The following is a 21,828-nucleotide window of genomic DNA, read 5'->3' on the forward strand; positions in this document are numbered from 1 at the left end:
TATTAAATTCATTGATAACAATTAATAGATGATGAATAAAATGATTTTACAAAATATTTATCAGATAGGTACAAAAAAAAACATTCTTAAAAATATTTTGTAGTCCAAATCGATCGTAAAAAAATCGTAAATAATATTCAGTCAATATAAAAATATTCAAATACTGTAAAAATACAATAATATAAAACTTATATTATACTGAAAATAGAATGGCGTCAGATTCTTGTGGCAGTGCAGGTGACTCAGGTGTTTCGTTACTTCCAAAGTGATTTCATCGTAGCCGCATTGCCAGAAGAATCTGTCCTTCCTCTACCTAAGTGTGTTTAAAATATAGAATTCATTCTTCTGTACTACCTATTATTGCATAATAAAATACTTAACATTTTGTAAAAATTTATACCTATATTTATGTTTACAATACTTAAAAGTAAAATGTGTTCTTTAATTCAGTAATGACTGATGGAAGGCAAGCACATTCTAAAACTTAAAATAATTATAATAATTGCAAAGAAAGAAAAAAACTTTGTTTTTTTTTTTTTTTTTTTTTCTTGTCATAGTATAATTTCATTATTAATTACTAACTTATATTCGATGTACATAATGTATAACATTTTAGTATGTACTATAAACGTTGAGCACAGATTTAAAAATGTGTTTTAATTCCTATTGATTGGAAAAAAACTCTTCAGAAAAAGAGTCAATTTTGGTATTAAATTTATATAATCCCATTATATATTTTTTATTTAAGTATAGTATTTTGATGTGTTGGACTGATAAATATAATACTTGTATTAAATGATGACCCAGGTAATAAATATTGATAAATAAGGTTACATTTATTATGTAGTCGTATAGTATGCAGAACTGTAGAGTATTTTTTTTAAATTTTTAATCTTTAAAGATATCATCAAAACATGTTTATAAACACCTACAGCAATGTTTTTTTTTTTTTAAATCGCCGCCAAAAATACTATAAATCACATCTTCTGACTCCGGTGGCATGTTCTAACACCTACAATTTGAATACGTAATAGTGCCTCCAAACACCCAAAAAATCTGTTTTTTTTATAATCTGCAGTTCATTCATACGTTACTGACACACTGACTGCTGTAGTAGACCGTTTTAAAGATTTGAAACTACTATATTATGCGCTAAAAACATTTCAACATATTGGTACTTTAGAGTTTCATTTAATACAAGTTTTCAATATTATATAGGTATATAAAAAATGCAAAAACCAGCAACATATTCTCAGTAGAATTGTACTAAAATAGAAAATGTTTATAATAATGATTTCTAGTATACTCTCTAGACATGCTTGAAATTTTAAAGGCTTTCTCGTACATAGATTACAATAAAGGCTTAAAGTTTTGTACTTTTCCACTATTTTAAAATTACCGGCAATGAATTGGCCAAATGAATGTGATAGCAAGAGTAATTATAGAAGAAAAAAATGTTGAAACAGATGAAAAAAAAACATAACTTGATTTTTACCACATGAATCGTATATTGACTTGCCATGTGTGAACTCACCTTAACATGACTAAAACACTGAAAATAAATATTGATGAGAATGGAATTATGATCTATGAATTTACTTAATATAAAAATCCAATTATGATAAAATAACATATCATGGGCATTCTGACAATATTATGTTCTATCTAACATTTATGTAGAATTTTGCATGGATAGGTAGCCAATCGATGTAGTACAACTATTGCATGTAATTAATTTGTAATGAATTATTTTTTTTTTAACCATCTGCATCATTTTTTTCATATCTGCATAGTAATATTAATTAATTAACATAGCTATTGATTGGAAAAAAAGATGTGAACTATAAAAATTACATAAATTCAAAGCAATTGATAAAAAAAACCACCTTTTAGGTTAAAATAAATGCTTTGTTTTGGCTGTCCTAAGGAAGTTACTTTGTAGATATGAGGTGTATAATAACAAAAACCAATATATCCACATATAGTTAAAATCTTACTAAAAATACATCCATATTATTCTATGTTCACATAATATTTTAATGAATAAAACACCCCAAAATCACACGAAAAAAATATTTAAAAACCTAATGATTTACAGAAACCGATTATTTAAATTAATACAACATTAACATATCCAATTTTACTTCCCATGGATTTATTGAAATTATTGGTTAACCAGCTAATAGAGCTAGTTTAAAAATAAAATACGATAGTAAGGAGAAACTAACGTTAAAACCATCTAGTTACGCTTGACACTCAAAAACATAATCTCCTACTAATATTGAATGCCCGAGGATATACCAGCAAGGCAGGCTATGAATGCAAACCCCGTGGGCAAGAGAAGACCTGGACGGCCAAATTGAGATGACTGGGCTGCGTACACAGAAGAACGTTAAGAACGCTCGGTCAAGGCAACTGGAGAGTGTCGGAGCTGGATCGTCCAGCATGGAGGAAGTTTTTGAAAGAGGCCAAGACCCGCCAAGGGTTGTAGTGCCAAAAATGATGATGGTTGAATTGTGGACTTATTGATTTTTGTTACTAGACACCTAACAGGGCTCGAAATGGACCGGAGCGCACCTGGAGCGCCGTTTTGGTTTGTGAAATCTGTAAAATTATCGCTCTGTCTCGTGGACAAAATAATTTGACCGTCTGAGCTAGATATGGTATACAACAAAAAATCTAGCACACTTATGTTTATAAATTTGATAACCATGTTAATATCCTCAGAATATGTTAGAGCGCTCCGGTTCGTAAACGTTTCTATTTCGAGCGCTGACACCTCATATGACATTGTCAGAATCCCATGATACATTTTCATTATAACATTTCAATAACATATTTGAACTTCAATTACATGTTTATATTATGAACCTGCTGATTCCCAATGTGGTGAGAGATACTACATACATATGTTCTATCTTGAATTGATGTACCCGTCAAGACATTACCTTTTAACATCGCCGTTGTCAAAAAATGCATGATATATTTTTAATGAATGACCTTATTACCTAAATGAAATATAAACAAAAATACATGAATTTGATCACTTCATTTTGACTACACGATTTGTGACATTATAAGTCTATCATTTCCGATGTTTACAAAACAATCCGGTGATTACAATAACATGATTTGCGTGAATATTATAATCAATCCTAGGATTAAATGGGCAATTTATTTGTAATATAATTGATATTCTTTGTTGATAATTCACTCCTGTAACTGTACGTAATTTGCAGGGAATAAACCGTATTGATTTTTACATAAACCTCTCCACCAACCCTCATCAATCTGGAAAAAAAGAAATAAGCCACTTAATGGAGCATTTTTCAATTACTAATTTCTAGATTACCCGGTACCAATTGCTAAGGGCAGTGTGATGATCTACTACATGGTTTCACAACATAATAACAACCTACGCAAAAGAAAATAGTTACTTTTCAAGGAATAAAAATAAATCATTGATGTACGAAAAGGTTACTTTTCATTTTCATCATAATTTAAAAGTAGCTGACGACCACCTAGAAATCACGTCACCCATGGGTTAGGAACCGATGATTTAAATTTATTCATAATAATGATAATATTTTTTTTATATCTACAAAGAATTTTTATAGTTGTCTGTCCAGAAAACGATTTCCGAATAGTACTTAATAATATAATACCAAATTAAGAATCTGATACCATAATTTGTCATTTTATAGAAAGAAAAACCTTATAATTTTATATTAATTGAGTTAGCATTTACTTGGTAGAATTTGATTTCACAAGAAATGAAAATATAATTAATATTAAATTCAACAGGTTTTTAAAAGGTTTTGTCGATAACGATAGTCGATAATGGAGTTACAACCGAAATAACTATCGACAAAACCTTTTAAAAACTTGTAGAATTTAATTTTAATTATATTTTCATTTCTTATAATTTTATCTACAGGATTAATGATAAAATAAAGCAGATTAAATTATGATACATTAGGATATTGCAATGTGCCTACTAAAATAATAGTGGAATCAATGACATTATTAATGGACAACGCACTCAGTACAGTAGCAAGTAAATTCGCGCATAGCGACATTCGCACATGTATAGGTAGACGTCACGTGACAAAATTTCGCAATTTCCATTATGCAATATCAAGCATCGGGAATTTAAATCAATATCACCTTTATTGTTATGGCGTAAGAACAGTGTTTCTAGTGTCATGGATCATTTGAGCGAGCGATATTGATATTAAAATATGAATTATGCCATTCGGCAGACCCGACAAAAAGCATCGGGAATTTATAGCAATATCACCTTTATTGTAATGGCGTTAGAACAGATTATGCCATTCGGCAGACCCGACAAAAAAGTGAGTGTCATTTTTTTTTCCAGATGCTTCGTCCATATTAATGTCATTGAGTGGAATAGATGGACAAAACAAGTCAATATTTTATAAATTGGTTATGTTTTCTGTTCCCAACACTTAGCTGGTGTCCCCTTTGTCCCTGCCGGTCATAGAAACTAAGTGTGTATACACACTGTACTTTACACTAGAGATGGGAAAACTGGTCGATTTTGAAGAATAAGTATACTTACTACCAGTATAATAAAATACTTAGTATATAAACTTGTTCCAAAATACTTACTAGTATTTGGAATACTATATAGATTGTTTGGCGTGCGTATGCGACAAAAGTTTCATACTCAACTGAAACTAAAACCAACTCCATATTATTAGTATTTTAAAATACGTATCGGCTCAGGGAAATCAGACTGTGTATCGGCTTCAATATAATCGCTAAAAATACGCTGATCTCCGCTTGTCGAAAAGTTCCATTTATTATAAAATTTTAAATTTATGAGATGTTTTTCTGTTAGGTTACAATATTATTATTAACAAAAATGAATAACAGTGATTTTTTTTAATTTCAAACATGTTTTGAGCGGTATATAACAAGCCTAAGCCTGTGCGTCATCTCACCACTGAGCTGCGACACAAAATTTATGACCTATTATTATTCAAACGCAATAGACTAATAAATTAAAATATACCTATATTCAAGTGCTATTTCGTTCGTGCGCATTTAATGTCAATAGTGTTGAAAGTCTACCAAATGGCGAGTGCACATAACAGCGACTCGCGATGATATCATCACAAGTTTTTTGGAATAAGTTTATTGGGCCACAAATACTTAGTATGGGTAGTTTCATCCGAAACTTGAGTACACAAACTGGTGACAGTATTTCCAACTCACCTGAACTTTACACTCATTATACTAGCCCCTGTTGATTGTTTTATATAATTTAATATATTCTACACATTGCCGCCTCTTGGAATCATGGTGAAATACTTATCCGAAATACAATTAGTCTTTATGGTATACTTTTAATAGATTTCCAAAATGATATGTTTTTTTTCATAAAAATTTGCAGCCCACCAAGTACCGCCATGTTAATACCTTCCGGTATTTAATGGGTTTATATAACATCCACTATTGCTCTTTAGAAAATCATATGTACGAGCGTAACTGCATACTTGAGCAATATACTTATGCAATTTCTTTGTAGAAGTATATATAATATTGCACAAGTATTGTAACTGAAAACATACTTGCGCAAGTATAACTGAACTTGTGTAGAAGACTTGTGCAAATCTAAACAAGTCGCATATTTTTCATCGCATATTTCGACACCATTCATGTATACTTGTGCAAAGAAATTGCATCAAATATACTGCTCAGGTATGTAGTTACATCTGTAGGCTTTAGTAGCGAGAATGATAAATTACTTTTTAAAGGATATATTTCAAGATATAATTTGTATCATTGGCAAGTCTCACAATGGCCAGAAGAAAAAAACTATCGACTATATTTACCATTTCAATATTCTTGATAATGTCATCAGGATCGAAGGATATCTCATCATCAGCAGCGGCTTGATAATCGTAAAGTGCAATCGCTGTGTAACCCTCGCCATCGTCTCCGTCCTGCCCGTCATCACCGTCCGTCCAGCCGACTGGCGAAGCAACAATCGTCGGCTGCACCACCTTCTATGAGGACATCAAATAATTATCGACAGGCAGAGGACAGCACGTATCAAAGATGTTGAAGTAGACATTCTCTACTAGATAGAGCCAAAATATTTGAAACTGTAGGTGAAAAAAAGGACTCATTGACTGATGCTGAAAATAGCTGCAAGTCAATTCGGACTGCAGATTCATTTGTAGCAAACTTCACACTACATTTTTAATTCACTCAAATAGTTAATTCCATGATGAACTATTAAATGTACAACTATTGCCTGGATAAATCATGGAACTTGCATTTATTACAAATGAGCCACATCCTTTTGGCATGAGTCTCAATTTTAGATTTCATTTATTAACTCAATGTTGCAAGCAAGCACCAAGGGCCACGAGCTCTTCGTCAATAGATAGACGAGGAAAAGACACCATTTGGACTTTATATCTCACCTCAAATGACACCTTCATTATACTCAATTGAAAGTGGAAAATAGCAATTCTTTATGGAATGTATTTACTGCGCAAATCGATGAATCAGTCTATACTTGCCGTTCGCTTTTAGTAATTACCACTGGAAGCAGTCAATTATTGACCACCTTATAGTGATACTTCATATGAATCGTACTACCTTGAGACTAGGCAGACAATAGTATAAATTCCAAAATTAATACAGCCTATTTTTATATGCTGTATTAATTTAACTTAACCATCAAAATCAGTCATGTTATTTAAGAAATACATTTAACGTAAAGAATTGTCGAGAATGCGTTAAATTTGTTTTGCTACATTTTAAGTAGGTACAACTCTCTATTACCTTTTCCGGTTCAGGTTCAGATTCAATAATTTTCTTGATTTCTTCAGTTTCTGGTGAATCATTTTTCACCGGTTGAACATTCGCCTTTTGGGTATTTTGAATTATATCAGGCGTGTCAAACTTTGGCTGAGCAACTGCCGTGGGTGATGGTAAAGACTTGGGTGCTGGAATTTCTGTCACTTCATCAGAAATCTGGAAACAGTTCATATTGTTAGAATCAAAGAAGTTTATTAAAACCTTCTCCTATTAAGATGAAACCTAAATACATAAGATGATACAATTAGTTAATACACATTGTAAATTTATTTGTAGCAAAAATTTTTTGAAATATATTTGCCAAGGCCACATTGAATAATATTTTTTTTAACACTACAACAGGTCATGAGGCCCAATGCCAGACCCTTCTCCACTGCAGTTTACAATATTTAAAACAAATGACTTGCTATAATAACCTATACAATCTCACACTCTGTATTGAATTATTTTGATAGTAAAAATGATAAAAACCAACCCTAATTTTGGAAGGAACCCCAGTACTAACAGTAGTTTCACGTGGTGTAGTGAACTGTTTAGCGGTATTCTGAACAGTAGCATCGCTTCCAGTTTTGATAGGCTGTCTAAGGTTAAGGCTCGTTCTCATTTTAGGTTGTTGATCAGTGTTTACTTTCTGTAAAATAGTAGAAAAATTTCAGTTAATTAGAGTAATAGTAAAGTCAAGTTGAGAATGTACTTAACATCATAGCTGATGTTGTGAAAAAAAATGAAATGGTACTATGCCACTGTCATCAGTCTTCGTGTGTCATCTGTCTTAGGGCGATTGGACCGATTGGGCCTCGCGCTTTCGTGACTGCGGTAGTCGCAATAAAAGAAAACAAAAAAAAATGAAACGGTATACTAAAAGCCTTTGTGCAGTAGAATCATGGTGCCTTCAGTAAAATCGAAGACAATGTGTTTCTAATATAGTTATTCATGACCCCTATTAAAAAAAAACACATTCAAAATTAGCTCTTTGGCATTATGGGAGATGCAGTACAAGTCAATATTATCAGACAAATAAAAGCGTCCAGTAAATTACTGCCCTCAAATGTTATCGGTCAATTAACTGTTATTAAAGAAACTAGGAGTTTAAATTTACCATTAAAAAGGATTCTATGAATAGGTAAGTGGTTTTATTATATTATTGAAACGTCTCGTACATTGTTACAATACGGGTAGTATTAATAATGAAGAATTTTTGAAGTTATACTTCTTTAGGCACGTTTGGGAAAACAGATCAAAGTGTATTTTTGGCGTGTGACAAAATTGCGCGCGCAAATGTAACGCATTAATCTGGCATGGGACGGAAGTTTTGCCCGCCGATGCGACATAATTTATTTTGCGCGGCGACGTTCGGGTGTTCTAAATGCTGGAGGTTTGTAATTTTCAGCTGTGGCTTGGGCCGGTTGGGTAAAGACTGAATGTTGAAACTTTTATTATGATTTTTCATTTTGGTTTTAAGCGTGCGCATAGTCGTTCAATACCTACAACCAAGTAAACAGCACGTGTTGTAAACATAACCAATGTTGTGTCATAATAAAAATATATATTTATAAACAAATTTCTGGAGACTAACATTCTACGCTGTTAATTTATATTCATAAAACTTTATTTATATTGGAGTGTATATTTATTTTTCATTGTAAAGGATGTGTATCAAGATTTGAGGCTATATTTATGTAAGTATTATTTATGAGTAAAATTATATATCAATAAATAAATTTTGTGAATGTTGAGTTGGTAAATAATTCAAACAATAGTGTGTTGTAAATTTACAATATTTAGATACTTCATACACAAAAATACATATTTTTACGGTTTAGGATAATATTTGTCATATATCCCATGTCAATTTATTTATTAGCGGTTTATAATAATTGAAGACAATAATAATTATGATGTTTCATCCAGTGGCGCACCCAGGATATTATATTGGAGGGGCCCAAGGAGGAGAATGTAAATTGAGCACCTTATTATCAAAAGATACCTAACGACCATTTTCGACTTTTTTCAAATTTTGATGCCAAACTGTTCTCTATGACAATACCTATAGAATAAATATTCATTCGCTTGCGTAACTGCTTTAAATACAGGGATAATTCATGTTGAAAATCATGTTCAGTATCAAATCGTGCTCAAATCCTTAATGATTTAGTTTCAAAATAGACTCATATCCATACAACCAATGACATCAGAGATAAAAACCGCCATTTTGATTTTTTGTCCAATTAAGACCGTAGAAGGAAAGGTCACTGCCTTCAGTCCAACCTTCAGGATTGTTGTGACAGTAATTTTCTCCGTGTTTTCATTGAATTCTTATTACATTTTTGAGATTTTTAAGACTATGGGTGGTTTAGTGTGTTCAACAATTCTACTAGCACCTGTTGGTAAAGCTAGAAAACGCCAGAGGAATCCGGAAAGATGAAAAAGTCGATTGCAAAAAAATGACAGGCAAGTTATCTTGAAGTTTTCACCAACATGGGTGTATTCTTATTTGTATCAATTTATTTGATTTTATTTTATGTGATAAAATTTTTCTTTAAAAAATCATCATCAATTCATTAAGTATATAAATATAAAATATTTGTATAGATAGATAATAAAATGTACCTTATAAATACGTATCTAAATGTACATTATATGAATATAATATTTGTATAGGAATAAGTACCTACCTACTTTTTTTACAAATGAGAAAATCAGAAAACATTCTACCTACTAATTGACAGTATGTATTACTAAATTCTCTTTACTAAAATTTAATTTACTAAAAATAGAATGATGTTTGACAGTTAAATATAAACTAACAATAATGACGTGATACGATATTTTATGATTGACTTTGATAAAAATACACAAAATATCCATTACCACACTTTATTCATGAATACTTATGATTCTTATGAATCTTATGATCATACTATCATACTATCATACTTCTTATGAAATTTTATGATAGTCATTGATAAAAACAAACATATTCATTACCTACCGCACTGTATTCATGAATAGGTACTGTGGGTATTTATACCTAGTATTAATTTTTATTATTGAGTGTCAGACTAGCTATCATTAGCTGCTGCATCGTAAAGTTATTTAGCCATATTAGTTTAAATACCATTGGTGAACACGTGTAAATAATAATATTTTGCAAATTAATTGTTATGATTTAATATACCTGCCTAAAATAATCGAAATACATCGAAATTTTATACACATTATACCTACAATACATAATAATATAATATAGGTAAATAAAGTAAAATAAAGTATAAATAATGGAATGTAATGTGTAAAATTTAATGTGATAAGTGGTAACCTATGAATTGGACATATAAAGAAAAAAATTATTATTTTTTAAAATTACGTTTACCCATTTGTTCTACATAAAAATGGTATTTGTCTCTCGTATAAAATTTGCGCAATTCAAGATAAGTGTTAAGATTGCGCAATTATTACTGTTTGTATTTTTTTTATTTTTCTGGATTTCGGCCTTCGGGATTCCGGCCATTCAGGATTTCGACCGTTCGGGATTTCAGCATTCGGGATTTCGGCATTCGGGATTTCGGCCTTCGGGATTTCGGCTTTAGGAAATTAGGCTTTCAGGATTTCAGCCATTCGGGATTCCAGCATTCGGGATTTCGGCCTTCGGGATTTCGGCTTTCGGGATTTCGGCCTTTCGGGATTTCGGCATTAGGGATTTCGGCCTTCGGGATTTCGGCTTTAGGAATTTAGGCTTTCGGGATTTCAGCCATTCGGGATTTCGGCCTTCCGGATTCCGGCCATTCAGGATTTCGGCCGTTCGGGATTTCAGCATTCAGGATTTCAGCATTCGGGATTTCGTCCGGCACCCGGTATATTGTATTATCGTTTTATATTGCAAGTATGTAATGAAGACGTATACTGTAAAGTTTTAATGTGGAAATTATTTTTTTAATTATCACTAATATTAATTATTGTATTTCAACAATTTTAGTTAGGTTAGGTACATATCGCTAAATTTTACATTTTTCATTTATTTGTTAGTTTTAATCATTATATTACATATACTATAATCACTATTACTATATTGTATTATCGTTTCATATTGCAAGTATGTAATGAAAACGTATAATGTAAAGTTGTAATGTCGAAATTATTTTACGCCAAATATTCTTTTTTCTTTGATAAAATAATAATTTTCCAAAATAAATAATATAACACATCTTTCATTATTGCTTACTCCGTCATACACCCCTGGCATAAATTTTTATTTTAATCCACTTTATTTCCTTTCAAAAAAGCCTATATCCATATGATTGACTTTCAAAACCTATTCAAATCCGATGTTAAGTATCAAAACCTACCTAAGCTGATTTTTAAACACTAAATAACTTTTTAAATGTTGCTTTTACATTAGTAGCCCGGCAGGGCAATTTTATCATTTCTTATATTTTGCAATAATTAAGCCCACAGCAGTTTTTTCGCTTTTGTCAACAATTGTGTTCGTGGAGTTAAGCAGGTTTTGATAATATACGCCTCAATTAGTCCCATAGGCTCTTTTTCTTCTTCACAGCCAAATTTCTCGTTTATCGGTCTTTTGTCTATTGCACTCGGTGTACCTACACCATGGTCCTAACATCCTGAAACGGGATATACTTTAATACTGATACTTGATAATGGAGCTGTCGAGTATTGACACATAATAATCAAAAAATATAGTGTGCAATTATATAAGTAATTGAAAATGGTCATGGCCATGAAGAATAATAGCGCCGTAGGCGACTTTTTTTACTATTAAAGTTAATTTATGATGTGTGTTTATCTCACTTATCTGGTCAACCCGACACGCCGGGCCCCCCATAACCCGGGCCCCTAGGCTAGAGCCCTGTCAGCCCTCCCAAGCTATGACCTACACCACTCTGGAATTCGGGTGGACACGGAGAATTTTTTGACAGTTCCATTAGGGATTGGGTTTCTAAAAAAACCCGACATTAGTATTTCGAAATTTTGTGTTAGAAATTAAAACCCAAGAAATTTTTATTTGTCTAAGCCCAAAGGTATAGTTTATTGGCTTTCAATTTCAATGTTTAAAACGGGGGTTTGTTAAAGTTTGGTAAAAGTTTAAAATGTTTTAAAATGGGGGTGCCAGGACCCCCTGCCCCCCCCCCCCCCCTGGGTGCGCCACTGACTGTTGGTCACTAAAGACTAAAATTTTTGGGGAGGTGAGCCTTGAATTTTTATTTTCTAATTTCGGGGGCCCGTGGTATGAAAAAGTTTGAGAAGCACTGGTCTAGACTCAAGAGCTACAATATGTATGCCAAATTCCACTGAAAAAAAATGTTCTTTTGATTTACACCACTGCCGACTGTGGTGGTTTTAGTCGTTCTTTTCGCCGAATTTTTATTGTCGATTTTTTAATATTGAGGTTCCAAAATATTAATTGACAATGGACAAAAAAAAGTATTATTGCATTTAACTTATACACAAACCTCTTCAACACAATACAGCCTAATTTCTCGTTTATCGGTCTTTTGTCTATTGTACTCGGTGTACACCAGTCCGGAATTCGAGTGGACACCGAGAATTTTTTGACAGTTCCATTAGGGATTGGGTTTCTAAAAAACCCCGACATTTTCGAAATTTTCGTGTTAGAAATTAAAATCTAAGAATTTTTTTTATAAATGTGCTGGTGAATTACATTCTGATAATTTTTATTTTGGGGGGTGCCAGGGCCCCCTGGCCCACCCCCTGGGTGCGCCATTGGTTTCATCACAAAAGCCAATATCACGTTTCAGTTAAACCATTAAATAGGCTATGTTTTACTTTTGATTTGTAATAAATTATTATTGTTAACGAAAATAGTTGTACAGTCATATGTTTAAGGTGACGCATCAGTGAAACGCCAAATAATTTTCAACTGTAGGCGCGACGAAATTTTGGACTCGCTCGCATTCAGTGAGAGAACGTCGAGCCAGAAACACGTCACTTTGCTGCGTGATGGCGACGAGTCAATTAATTCTAAAATCGTGTAAAGATGACTAAAAACGTTACCCATTAACTTTAAAAAGAAAACATGTCAATGAATATATTATTATTGTTACTAATAGAACAATAAACAGAACATAAAATGGACGTATGTTGGATTTATATGACAAATAATATTTCGTTTGACAGGCGTCATTTGCACCCGCGACCCGCAATCCGCGCATCGCCTAGCAACGATCTTTTTAGACCGTACCTCAACTAATGCATGGCCTTAAGGCATGTTCTGTTTATTGTTCTATTAGTAACAATAATAATATATTCATTGACATGTTTTCTTTTTAAAGTAAATGGGTAACGTTTTTAGTCATCTTTACACGATTTTAGAATTAATTGGCCCGTCGCCATCACGCAGCAAAGTGACGTGTGTCTGACTCAACGTTCTCTCAATGAATGCGAAGCGAGTACAAAATTTCGTCGCGCGTACTAATTTACTACTATTTAACTATATTTATTTAAATTGTTCTGAGGGTTGGATTATTGCCTGAATCGCTGTCTACTATGTGAACACTAGCTCAATTCATTAATTATTTACAAAGACTATGTACAACAAAGACATGCATATAATCAATAATATGCCAAATCCATCACTAATTTCACATAATCACACATTTTTTCAGTTTTTTTTAATAACGGATTAAAATAGTCACAGGTACTGTCTCTACTCAAATGACATCAATATGATCTTACAAACTTTTTATGGTATTTTAGCTGTAATGAGTATAAATCCTTGCAAGACTCATTCTGCCATACAAATAATATTAAAACTCTCTGAAAGTAATTACATTTCTGTACAACTCATAATCATAGGCTAACGAAACATTTACAAAACAAATAAAACATAACTTACATCGCTCCTATTAACATCCGCCTCCCGTTCATGCTTTTCAATCTTAATTCTTCTTTCCCTCTCCAGCTGAACCTTTTTCAGGGATTCTTCTTCATTCTCTTTGGCCATATTTTCAAAGCGGGCTCTCAGAGCTGACGGCTTGGCTCCGCTGACATCAGGCTTTTGTTTCGTGTAAGCTGTCCCAACTTTTTCTCCAGGATCATTGAAGCCTACAGCGCACTTGTCTACACGGTCTGTTTGGACACCGAATTTTCCACCAAAGCCCTAAAATCAAGCCAATGTTTTATTATCCACCTGCTGCATTGTTAAACAAGATATATAAAATCTCCCACCAAAATGGAAATTAGATATGTTTTATAGAATATGTATGACATTCGATGAAACTGTTGAAAATTACCCTTATTGCGATGTAGGTAGAGTTGATTTTTAAGTACATATCGTCTCTGTAGAACACACTAACTGGAGAATACAAGTTTTGAGTAATTTGACTTTGAAGTTGTTAAAATATGTGAAATAATGGTCTATCATGTGAGTTTATTAAGTAATCGTAAAAAGGATGACTTTAAAATAAAGACTGTTTATTTATTAAGAAGGTTTCCAGACGGTAAAGTTTGAAATAAGGAACATTTTGGTACTAACTCAATATGTCATTTTTTCGAATTAGTGTCTTCTGCCAGAACAGTGACGATATATACTTAAGTATTTTTATAGTGCCTGAACACGTGCATGGATTTACTGGCAGCAATAGTGAGTATTTTTATCGTGACAATAACTGTTTACACGTAGAAGTGCTGACAGTCTCTCCAATTCATTCTTTAAGAGTGAGAGAGGCGCGATGTTGTCATTTTATGGTACTATTTCGTACTATTTGACAGGTAGTGAAAATCGGTCAACCTGAAAATTCATTTGTAGTTTGTTTTTTTGCCGACAGGTTCGCCACTATCGTTCTACTGCACAGGCCCAGATCGAAAAAATCCTACTGCCACATGAAAAATCAGAAGCCTCAAAACTCTTTCGATTCATGCATGCAATCTTGCCAACTGCATACAAACATTTTCTTGTTATGGCCGCGCCGCGATAATACTTACTGTCAACAGCAAATCCATGCACGTGTAAACGGGGTATTACAACAAATATCTGACAGCACATGAATAATGATATTTGCAGCAGATTTGCAAATTCGCCTTTTTTCAGATAAAGTCCATTTTTCATCTGTTTACAGCCTTAGGCAGACTAAGTTTATATGGACATGGTAAGTTATAATATCCTTTTTATTTTTTACACACTGCACTAATAAAATACTTCAATTATCTGCCGCAATAAATTAATCAAAATCACAGTATTGCCACTGCTGTAATCAATAAATTAAAGTATGTGATGAAAAATGATTTTCTTAAATTTATTTATGTTGATGTTGTGTTGTCTAAACCTTTTTGTACCTCAATTATACACAAAAAGATCATCATCTCGTACTTCAATGGCAATAGTCGCCAATGATGGAAATCGCATTAACTCACAACATCCAATGTCCGTAATTTACACATAAACTTTTTTTCATTAGTTTTCGTATAATTTTAAAATTTTACTTTGACTGTCGCCCCAAAGGGTACACAAGGGCCAGTTGAGAAACACACTGGTCTAAATCATATAGTTTGACCCCCCTTTACTCTTTAGCTTCACCTATAATATATTTTATGTCAGTAAACAAATAAAAACTACACGTCATGTGGAACAACAAACTCGTTGAACAAAACAAAAAAATTATCAGCATAGGTTAAATGACCCCACCAATGTAGCAGCTATTCGTAATTCCATAAAGTTTTCTCATTCTAATAATATATGATTTTTATTTGCTGTATCTAATATAAAACTAAAAATCTCTATCATAATCTAAAAATATCTTCAAATAATAGATAAATGTGGGTAAAGAGATCAGACAAACTGAACATAAATAGGCCATTTGAACTTAATAGGTATTAAATTAATAATCATGAATCATCTATTATTATTAAAATAAGAAATACATTATTTGTGAAAAGTTCATGACATGTTCCTAAAAAACATGCACTTTTATCAGTCTGCCACACTTCCAGGAAACTGTTTTATCATTTTCTTTTATCTATAATAGAGATAATGAAAAATATTTATAAAAATATAGATTTATGAGATTAACTCCTATGAAAGGCGTAACACATCAACGAATATGTTATTAAAATTTTACCTTTTTGTGGTCAAGCTGACTCTCATGCTTCTGAGGCGCCTCATGGTGATCCCATCCGACTGCAGACTTGTCCTGCCTGTCTGATTGCACTCCGAACTTACCTCCAAAGCCAACAGTATAATCTACAAAAAACACAGTAATTATTACACTATAACATTTAGTTACAAATCTAAATTGTCAGTTAAAACTACTCCAATTTAAAAATATTTTAAAACATTTTATGAGTCATATATTTTAATTTTGAATAGTATAAAGTCACCTTTTTGTGATTCGTGTTTCTTAACTTCCTCGACGTGATCCCATCCAACGGCCGATTTGTCGACCCGATCAGTTTGTACGCCGAATTTTCCTCCAAACCCAGAGCTATAGTCTTTTTGTGAACCATGCTTCTCTATAACTTCCTTGTGATCCCAATTCATAGCACTCTAAAAAAAACAAAATGTGTGCCATTACGAATCGACTGTGTTTAGGAAAAAGGGCGTAACTCTCGATTTTTCGAAAAGTGCTTTTATTAGATATTAACAATATATACAACTAAATACATGTTCTGTAAAAAGGAAGTAAGCCGCAAATGCCGATTTATTATCTAAATTCAGGTTTTCATTGAACTTTAGTTAAGTTTTAATTTAAGGAAAAAAAGCATTTACGCTCAATTTTAATGATTTTTCTGTAATAACTTCTTTAATTATTAGTAAATCAAAAAGATATCACACCAAATCTTCAATCATCATGCACCCAATGTCTGTGCCTATTTTTTTATTAACATTAAACCAAAATCATTCAAAAAACGTTTTTTGCCTCTCCTGTAAAATTTGTTCTGTGTGGGTTACGCCCTTTTTACCTAAACACGGTCGAAATAGATTATTAACTAAGAAATCAAAACAATAAGCAAATCTTTCCTTCTTGTATGACCCATGTCTTCTCTTTATATTGTGTTTATAGACACTACGAGGCACCTCCAAGAATCAATGTCACTTACCTATACGAGGAATGCTATCCAAATATCAACTTATTAGTCACCTTGTCAACTCTATCTGTTTGAACACCAAATTTTCCGCCAAATCCAGTACTGTGATCTGTTTGTGAACCGTGCTTTTCAACTTTTCCTATGTAATCGTGACCCATAGCAGAACTGTCCATACGGTCCTGCTCAACACCAAATTTGCCACCGTATCTAGAAAGAAAAATATTATACTGAAATATTGATAAAATCGATATACAGGTAATTTCATCCATTTCTATTTCGCTGTTAATGCTAAATAAGCCTTTCTTGCTCCCTAATATTTTGCCCAATCGTTTAATTTACCTGTTTCAATGAATAGTTTTTGTAAAATATAATTCCAAACCATTTCTAATGTTATTACTATTAAGAACGTACATAAGTGACACAGCAAATCATCGCAATGCCATACTCAGTCGATATTCGTCAGAAGCGGTTTGTCACACAACCGCTTTGGACGTCAAAGTATATCGATGTTTTTGTGATGGCGTCGTAAGAATATATTCTTATATCGTGTAAAGATGACTAGAAAACGTTATGCGTGTACTCGAAAAAGAAAACATGCAATGAATCTATTATTATTATTACTAATATAACAATAAACATAACACTAAATGGTCGCATGTTGAATGTTTATAACAAATTATGTTCCACGCGGCACGCGTCATTATTTCAATTCGCGCGTTGCATAGTTACAATCTTTTTAGACCATGCCTCAGCTGAGGTATAGCCTTAACAGAAAATGGGGTAAGTGCTATATAGCTATTGGACAATTTCAAGTTGCAAAATAATACAATCTAAATTCTTGTCGGCATAATTAAAGACAAATCTATAAGTAACTTCTTCTTCTTCTTTATATGACTGCAGTTTTAACTAGGTATTTACTAACAGGTACTTCTGACAAAACCTCATTTATATCTAACTCATGTAAAAATCTTGAAAATACGTGTTTGTATTAGCAACTCAATTAACCGATAGATCTTCTGATTATATTTTAAATAAAAATTTGTTGAGTTTCAAGACGAAACACATTTTTACAAAATTTCACTTTCCTAATTTTATCAGTTCATTTATTGACTGCATGTCAAATAACTATAACAGGTATGCGATTACTGTAAAATAGTGGCCAAATACTGTCTTAGTACAAACAAAATTAGAATTAACCAACTTAAAGACGTAATTAGATGCTTAAATCTCACAAAAACAGATGTAACAACAAATAAAATAACTTTTCTACAATAAATTAATAGAATAAAAGAAAGTAAGAACTTTATTACCCGCAAAAAAAAGGATTAAGTAAGTATAAAAACAAATTTTGAATATTTGAAATGTTTGTAAAAACCCATAGTAGATACATTAGGATTAGATAGGTACTCATTATAATATCCATAGTAGTAGGTAAAGTGGAAATTTAATAAAATTAGCTAATGAGAAATGTCACCAAATACTACGACTAAATAAAAAACATTGTTTATTTGTTTTAGTGTCTTATTGCAAATATTGTAAATCAAAAATTTTACTTTACAGATTAAACTTAAAGCTTTTTAAGATTTCACACGGGGTCGCTCAATACCTTGATGGAGGGAGGGGGCCTAGTTGTTCTGTCATTGCAAAAGTCTTCTATTAGAATGTTCGGAAGAGAAGATTTTTTGGTTAACAGAACGAAAAACTTACCCATAAGATGCTTGGGGGGCATCCTCCATGTCTTTTTTCTTACCCTCCGCATTAGTTTCCACCATTTCTTCTCTTAACTTTTTCATACTGAAAGAAAATTATAGTTGATTGTTATCATTAATAATTACAAGATAAAAAGAACTTTTTATATACCAAGTTTTTAAATTTCCTGTTGAATCATATAAACTTGACTATTCTATGTATTAATTAAATACTTTTTATTGTACTTGATAGAAATACTGAATAAATAATGAATACTGAAATGTCATTTTGACATTTCATATTGATTTCCATAGTAACGCACGTATATATTAATAAATTAGTTGCTAGGACTCCCTTAGCAACCAACAATAATAACTTTCCATACAAAACAGAATTAACTGAAAATGAATTCAATTCTGCTTAAAAATAGCTAAAAGTATTAAAAGAATGCATTGTCTTCGTGTTCTGATATATTCTAAAAGTTTAAAATGTCTAGCCAGCCGGGAAGTTAGTTAAAAATCTTCAATCGTCCAATACAAATCTTGGACAAACAAGAATACGAGCTAATAAAAACGTGGTAAAAATAGCCTAAAACTATAATTAATATCTACTTAATCGTATCAAGTTCTATGCATTAGAATAACAAGCAGATCAGAAAAGGTGTCAAAAAAGGATTGACCAATACTTTTGTTTCCCATGTTATCACTTTGTTAGACTTGTTACAGTTACACTCGGTGATCGGTTTTCACTGCTGATCTTTTTGGTAACTGCTATCAAATCCGAGCTACCTGCAATAACCCAGTAGAATATTCGGTTATAATGCTGCAGATCATCGCATGACCATTTATCATTTTTTTTTTGGGGAATCAGTTTATCTCAATTACAGTACACTCTCAGTAATCTGCCGCTCGATTATCCGACAACTACTATAAACCGCCGTTATTTTTACTAGTTGAAAGCACAAAATCAAGCTCTATAATTCGCCGGTATTCGATTGTCAAATTCAGTAGTCCGCCGCGTACAAGTATACAACGCAAATGAGACGGGTTTATTTTGGAAACTTCTCCTTCGTAAAACGTATGTTCATCACGAAGAAAGTAATGTACCACGGAGGAAAGTGCCCAAGGACCGCATCACAATTATGCCATACTCCTATGCAACCGAGACACACAAACTGAATCTTTTGGCTTAGGCAAAGGGAAAGCCAGGAATCCTAAGCCATTCAAGAATATCTGCCTCACTGAACAACGGTTGTGTCAAGTGATTTACTGTTTAATATTTAGTTAATAAACTTAGTTTATAAATAGTTATAATTTAGTAAATACTTGATTTTGATTAAAAATATAACCGTAATTTGCTAGTACAAATTTCTCAAAAATAAAACTATTTTTACGAAATACCTGTTTTAATTTTTACCATATTTTGTATGTAGGTATGCACTATAATCCGCCGCTTTCACTAATTGGACACTTGTCTGGTTTTTGGGGTGGCAGGTTACTGAGAGAGTATTGTATATTAAATACCTGTTTCTGTCGGGGGAGATGCTTTTCAGTCCAATAATTGTTAATTTAAAGTTCGATATGTTCATACATTTCAATACTTCATTATCAACACTAAGGTTAGGTAGGATAAGTTAGGTTGGGTTTGGTCTAAAAAGAAATTTACAAGAGGTCATACGGTCATCTGCGGCACCATTATCAAATATTCTTTCAGACAATGCTGTGATAGGTACCTCGGTATTTTTTTGTGTATTATAATATTTTTTTCTGATATAAAACAAATAAACAATCACTAGGTACTGAAAATTAGATCAATCAATGGAATTACAATCACTATTCTCACTCCAACTTTCCCATCGCAGTCTTGGTCAAATGTCCTAATGAAATAAACTTATTATAAACAATGCTGATTAAGTGAATACATTCATTATGTAAATATAAAGAAATATAATAATATTCACTCACAAGTAACCATACTTAGAAGAAATCATAGTTTAAAAATTGTTTACAGGCACCAAGATATCTTCAGCTAACTCGATTACATCCAGATCATAACTGAATAAACAGAACACATTCTGTGTGAACTTGAATATTAGAAATCGATATAACAGACTACAATCAACGTGAGAACTGTGCCAAGCTATTGTTAAGCATAATAATTATTGAGGTTATGTAGCTTACTCTACAGATGCACCAGTTCTGCCTGATCCATCGATTGTCTTGGAGCCCCATCGCTGTTCCTGCTCAGTGACGTCATTCACGAAGTCGGGATCGGTTTCCCAATCATCGTCGTTACTTGGCGGAGCGATAGAAATCGCAACACCAGCGGTAGCTTTCCACATCTGAAAATATATATATTACTTATGTAGCAAACAATTCGATAAAAATTATTTTAGAGAAGTGTGCTAGTACTTTTTCAAGACATTATAATATTTACAATTATTAAAAAGTGTCAAATTCTTATGATGTAGTAATATTATTTTTGAGTCATACGTAGGCCAGCCACTTCCACAATTTAATATGCTATCACATAATCCTTATCTCGCTTCCGATACAATTGAAAATATCACCAATGAGGCCAACAGAATTAAACAAATGAACATTACCTTTTAGTAGTAAAGGAAAGATTAATTGATCGTACAATTAGCGTATTCGGCGTTCCGTGGAGTATTCAATAACAAATTATGTACCCCTGCAAAGTTTGACAGTCCGCTGCGTCAGATGGAAATTGGTTGAAAGCGGCCGATGTTGCCATACTTTTGTCACAGAATTATAGTACGAGGTCTAAGAAATTATAGTATTTCAGAAAAATATAGTACAGACCTACAAAGTTATCTAAAGAATTGATGGGAGAACCACAATCGAAAAATACCCAATCTAGACTCGCAACTGGACAGAATCTTACATTCGAATTACGTTTTCAAAATGGCGTCCATATTATGGTAGTTCGTAGTTCCATTTTTGACTGTTCTTCAGAAAAGTTTGTAGGATTGTACACATTATCTTCGATTGAAAATGTATACGTTTTTTGTTTCTCACAAAAATAACAAAGAATTTGAGATTTTCCAAGGCTTCTTTTTATCCCTTTTCAGGCCAAAGAATTCACCGGTGAATTTGAGGAATTCTTTTTCAAATCAATGTCGAGGGCTTCGTTTTTTTTTACCTTTCTCGATCATTTTTTTTCTTATCGCCAAATTTTCCTCTTTTACGAAAATACAGT

The 21,828-nt window shown here is 32.4% G+C and overlaps 1 protein-coding gene across 1 annotated transcript; it reads right to left on the reverse strand.

Moving 5' to 3' along the window:
* Nucleotides 1-890: 890 nt before the first annotated feature.
* Nucleotides 891-21,327, reverse strand: Cortactin (cortactin). The gene is made up of 11 exons (XM_085956752.1): nucleotides 21,215-21,327; nucleotides 20,790-20,950; nucleotides 18,628-18,714; nucleotides 16,974-17,127; nucleotides 16,213-16,378; nucleotides 15,954-16,075; nucleotides 13,733-13,996; nucleotides 7,334-7,489; nucleotides 6,823-7,014; nucleotides 5,862-6,035; nucleotides 891-3,291 (listed from the first exon to the last, which is right to left on the reverse strand). The coding sequence occupies exons 2-11, from the start codon at nucleotides 20,948-20,950 to the stop codon at nucleotides 3,211-3,213; spliced, it is 1,557 nt and encodes a 518-aa protein (XP_085812878.1). The 5' UTR covers nucleotides 21,215-21,327; the 3' UTR covers nucleotides 891-3,210.
* Nucleotides 21,328-21,828: the final 501 nt, after the last annotated feature.

The sequence above is a fragment of the Rhyacophila brunnea genome, unplaced genomic scaffold (genome assembly GCF_057557595.1).
Source record: "Rhyacophila brunnea isolate RB1 unplaced genomic scaffold, BYU_Rbru_1.0 scaffold_6, whole genome shotgun sequence".
NCBI lineage: Eukaryota > Metazoa > Arthropoda > Insecta > Trichoptera > Rhyacophilidae > Rhyacophila > Rhyacophila brunnea.

What these genes read in the sequence shown, in the direction of transcription:
- Cortactin (XM_085956752.1), bottom strand. Translation starts at nt 20,950, where the DNA reads ATGTGGAAAGCTACCGCTGGTGTTGCGATTTCTATCGCTCCGCCAAGT. An exon ending in GCCCCCCAAGCATCTTATGG is followed by an intron (nt 17,128 to 18,627) that starts GTAAGTTTTTCG and finishes TTTTCTTTCTAG; the next exon opens with ATACGGTGGCAAATTTGGTG. An exon ending in CGGATGTTAATAGGAGCGAT is followed by an intron (nt 7,490 to 13,732) that starts GTAAGTTATGTT and finishes ACTATTTTACAG; the next exon opens with AAAGTAAACACTGATCAACA.